The following is a 4,644-nucleotide window of genomic DNA, read 5'->3' on the forward strand; positions in this document are numbered from 1 at the left end:
GAAAGGCAAAAGAGCTTCGAATTAAGCCTCGGAGGCAATGGAATCTCCCGTCGATTTTTCTTCTTTTGTTAGTTCGTTTTAATTTCTGCAGCGCCGCATCACCTGGTCTCGCCCCTTCCGAGGTAATTGATTCCTGAATTTCAACTTATTAGGGTTCTTGCGTTTCTTCTTTTCATCTGAGGCTTCGATTTGTAAACTGAATCTCATTATGTCGCGGCATTTCGTTTCTTATGGCCTTTCGATGTGCTTTTGTATATCTACTTCTTGATTTTACTTGTTCTTGCTGCTAGACTTGATGCAATTCAAGTTTATATAAGAACGTATTGTGGATTTGAAACTCAGAACTTAGGGATTTCGGAGTATGGAAATTAAAAATTGAGAAATTCTTCAGCTGTATAAGCATGAACTATGAACAGATATCAAAACTCCAAGTTCCTTGATCTACAATAGTAGATCAATAGCTGAGATCTGTATCACAATGTAAATTATTTCTGCTTCTTCAAGAACTTGATAGCTACAGAGCCTCATCCTTGTGTACTCTCAGGGGCCTATTCAATATTTTACATTTTCCTCATGGATATAGACCTTGAGCTGCCTTCCAGTGATCAAGAAAGGTTAGGCATCATTGAGAGTAAAAATGATGGCATGGATTTGGATCAGACACATGGTGAGGGAAGGGCTGCAAATTCTCCTACAAGGGCTGAGCTAAGTCAGGGAATGTCAATTCCAAATACCGAAACTAGTAGTGTTCGGGATCAGATGGTTATCGTTAATGTGGGAATAAATCACATCATGGGGCCAGCATTTGAACCGAAAATCGGCTTGGAGTTCGAGTCGAAGGAAGAAGCATATTCATTTTATAGAGAATATGCTAGATTTGTGGGATTTGGCATCACAATAAAAGCAAGCAGACGCTCTAAAAGATCTGGAAAGTTCATAGACATTAAGATTGCTTGCTCTCGATTTGGAAGCAAGCGAGAGTCGACTACGACCGTCAAGCCTAGACCGTGTATGAAGACGGGTTGTGATGCTAGCATACACATCAAGAAAAGGGAAGATGGAAAATGGTTTGTTCACGGTTTTATAAGAGAGCATAACCATGAGATTTGTCCTGATGATTTCCATTATGCTTTAAAGGGAAAGAACAAAAACCCGGATATCGTTGCTTCTGAGAAGAACGGTTTGCAGTTGGCTCTAGACGAGGGAGACGTCCATTTGATGCTCGAGCATTTTATGCATATGCAAGAAATGAATCCCAATTTCTTCTATGCTGTAGATTTCAACCAAGAAAAACAGCTGAGAAGTGTCTTGTGGGTGGATGCAAAAGCAAGGCATGATTACAAGGACTTTAGTGATGTGATCTTCTTTGATACTCATTACATAAGCAGTGGATATCAAATTCCTTTTGTTCCTATTGTTGGAGTCAATCATCATTTTCAGTATGTCCTGTTTGGAGGTGCACTGATTGGTGATATGGCTACTTCAAGTTTTATTTGGTTAATGAAGACGTGGCTCAAAGCGGTGGGTGGTCCTGCTCCAAGCGTGGTCTTGACCGATCGAGAACCGTTCTTGAAAGAAGCTGTTGCAGATGTATTTCCCAAGGCAATCCATTTGTTCTCTTTGTGGCAAATACTAACAAGAGTTCGTGAAAAACTAGGAAAGATTATAGATCAGAACAGAAATTTTATGGAAAGCTTTGATAAATGCATTTATGGATCTTGGAGGGATGAAGAATTTGAAAAGAAATGGTGGGAAATGGTTGAGAAATTTGAAGTAAAGGAGAATGAATGGCTTCAGTTACTGTTTGATGATCATAAGAAATGGGTGCCAGCATATGTGAAGAACTATTTTTTGGCTGGAATGTGTACGAGTGATCGATCAGGGAGCGTGGCTTCGTTTTTTGACAATTATATAAGTAAAGAAACTATGTTCAAGGAGTTTGTTGAACGCTCTGAGATTTTCTCCAAAGATATGCTCGAGTTGGAAGCTGATGCTGATGTTGAAACTCGGCACCAAGAACCTGCCTTGAAATCTCTCTCTCCTTTCGAGCAACAAATGGCGACCATCTACGTGACGACGATATTTAAGAAATTCCAGTTGGAGGTAGTGGGTGCAGCTTCATGTCGAGTGCACGAACAAACCGAAGATGGAGCTATTGTAACATACCAAGTTGATGATCTGGAAGAGCAGCAGAAGTTCCTGGTAGCTTGGAATAAAGCAGAATTGGATATACATTGTCGATGCCGTTCTTTCGAGCATAGAGGCATCCTTTGCAGACATGCTATCCTTGTTCTTCAGGTTTCTGGTGTAACGAGCATCCCACAGAAATATATTTTGAAACGTTGGACAAGAAGTGCAAAAGTCAGGCTTAGTGAATCGCCAAATCGACTTCATTACCGAGTGGTGCGTTTCAACCACCTCTGCAAACAAGCTATTAGACTAAGTGAAGTCGGGTCTTTATCTCAAGAAACATATGATATTGCATTTGACGCATTAGAGGACGTATTGAAACAGTGTGTTTTTGTGAACAATTCTAACAAGAGCTTTGCAGAAACAAGTATGGTTTCTGTTGGTTTTGTTGACGTTGAAGAAGATGATCGTGGCGAAGATATGGCCAAGTCGTCTCGTAAAAAGAAAACGATCAAAAAAGGCAAGGTGAGTCGGTACGTGCTTCTGGCTAGAGAGCATTGTATAGTCTCTATCTTGTGTATTTTGTACTAAACATCTGTATACTCTCCTGTTTCTGCCTATCAGATCACCAAGCAGGCACGGTACAAATCGTCGGAGGCGGTATGTTCGATGCAGTTGTGCTAGAATTCGTGCAAAGTGTTTTCATTGTAAATGGTATTGTTCTTACAAATTCTCTCCTCTGGGTTTGTACATTCGTGCAGGAAGTCGATTCGAGAGCGGCTGCACTCGATGGCTGCACAAATTCGCCTTTCTGTGATGGACCTGAAGGTTATTATAGTCTTCAAGCTATGCAGAATTTGGTATGCTTGATGATACTTGGGATCACAATGTTCTTTAAGAAATAAGAACCTTAGTTCGACTTTCTGATTCTTCAGGATCAATCTCCTCCGGTTGAAGCTCGTGTTGGTCCACGTGACGATAGACAAACTATTCAGGTACTAGTCTTTGATTCAGTAACCAATGCTAGATCATTATACGACACAGTTCGATTCGTCGACTTAATATATTCCTTATCCTTTAGTCCCTAGGACAGCTTAACCCGAGGGAACCGGGTGCGCAAGGGTGTTTTGACATTGAAAATAATCTGCAAGATATGGTATGCCTTCGGTTATGTGTATTTTTCAACGATTTCATTTTGGATTCTCCATTAGCAGAGATGTAATTGTTTTCGCTCTAGGAATAGCTCGACGATGCCTAGCACCAGACTCGCATAAAAGACATGTCAGTTCATGTTCGAGATAGACGCCTGTCGGGTTAGCTAAAACAAAAACAGGACAACCTTTGCATACATAAAACCAGTTCTCAGCTGGAAAATTTTCTGGGTAGGGTCTAAATCTTAATTCATGTTTTGTTCTGTTCTATTTATTTTGGTCTTATGTTCTTTTTATTTTATGTGCAGGCAAAGCATTTTCCTTGTCACAAAGCTGCAATTAATAAAGTAAATATCCACATCCTATTTTAAGAAAACTTTATGGTTTTAGTAATTTTGTCTAGAGTTTTTGATTACTTCGGTTACTTTCAATTTTTTTTTTTTTTTTTTTTTGAGCTTTTCTTAGTTGTCATATCCTCAAAATCGCTCTCATCCATGTTATTCATGGTCATATGCTCGTTTCAAACTTTTTTTACTTCCTTTCATATTAGTTAGGTATTTACTATTCTTATTATATCAATACGAAGGTGTATGATCGTTCACCAAAATGATGTCTACACCTGTCAGGACTAAAATGTCTTAGAATGTACTATAGAGAATATGACTAGTTGTCAATTATTATTATCTAGGTTATATGTTATCAAAGCTACAATTGTTGCTCGTTCACTTTTAGCCTATAACATTGCTTTTATCTCAAATTATTTTCTCATAAAATATTTTTTTTGTCAAATGTGACCCAAGGTTTGATCATACGTCAAAATTGTCTATGAAGTTTAATTTTCTCATTGTTGAACAAGTGTTGTACAATCCTTGTCTCCACGCCACAAGAGTACAATTGTGACACTAAATAGCACACCATAAACATGAGCTGTCGGCATCATATACTCAACAAATCAGTGGACTCGTTCAATTTCTACACAAGCATATCTATCAAACTCAACAAGTCTCCGGACACGTGTTGGATTTGAACAAAATGATCCCGACTAAAGTAAACATCCTTCATAAGTCAAGCTAATTTATGCTATACCTCAAATCAGCTCCCTAAAAAAGCAACATAAAGAATATTAATTGGGAGATTAATGGTAATGGATGTGATTAAGAAGCAAAGCAAAATCCCATTTGGGAAGAAGAGATTGGGTGTGAAAACAAAAGGGGTATGGTTTTGCAGAGCGGCACCGGATTTGATGAGCGGACTTGGTCAAAGATCAGGGAAAAATAAATAATTAAAAACCGACGAAAATATGAGCCCAATAATGTGGAAAAATCAGAAGAAACCAAAAAAAAAAAAAAAAAAAAAAAAAAAA

General features: G+C 38.5%; 1 protein-coding gene across 6 annotated transcripts; it reads left to right on the forward strand.

The window, feature by feature from the left end:
• LOC111480370 (protein FAR1-RELATED SEQUENCE 2) lies at positions 1-4,017 on the forward strand. Of its 6 annotated transcripts, none has more exons than XM_023125364.1 (8): positions 1-122; positions 545-2,663; positions 2,755-2,790; positions 2,892-2,990; positions 3,066-3,125; positions 3,212-3,286; positions 3,368-3,512; positions 3,590-4,017. In XM_023125364.1, exons 2-6 carry the CDS (start codon positions 574-576, stop codon positions 3,216-3,218), a joined length of 2,292 nt encoding a protein of 763 aa, XP_022981132.1. In that variant the 5' UTR covers positions 1-122; positions 545-573; the 3' UTR covers positions 3,219-3,286; positions 3,368-3,512; positions 3,590-4,017. The 6 variants fall into 6 exon arrangements, with proteins under 6 accessions (XP_022981132.1, XP_022981131.1, XP_022981130.1 ...); XM_023125363.1 differs by having other exon boundaries at positions 2,892-2,958; positions 3,374-3,512; XM_023125362.1 differs by having other exon boundaries at positions 545-2,655.
• The last annotated feature ends 627 nt before the right edge of the window (positions 4,018-4,644 follow it).

The sequence above is a fragment of the Cucurbita maxima genome, unplaced genomic scaffold, assembly GCF_002738345.1.
Source record: "Cucurbita maxima cultivar Rimu unplaced genomic scaffold, Cmax_1.0 Cma_Scf00006, whole genome shotgun sequence".
Classification (NCBI taxonomy): Eukaryota; Viridiplantae; Streptophyta; class Magnoliopsida; order Cucurbitales; family Cucurbitaceae; genus Cucurbita; species Cucurbita maxima.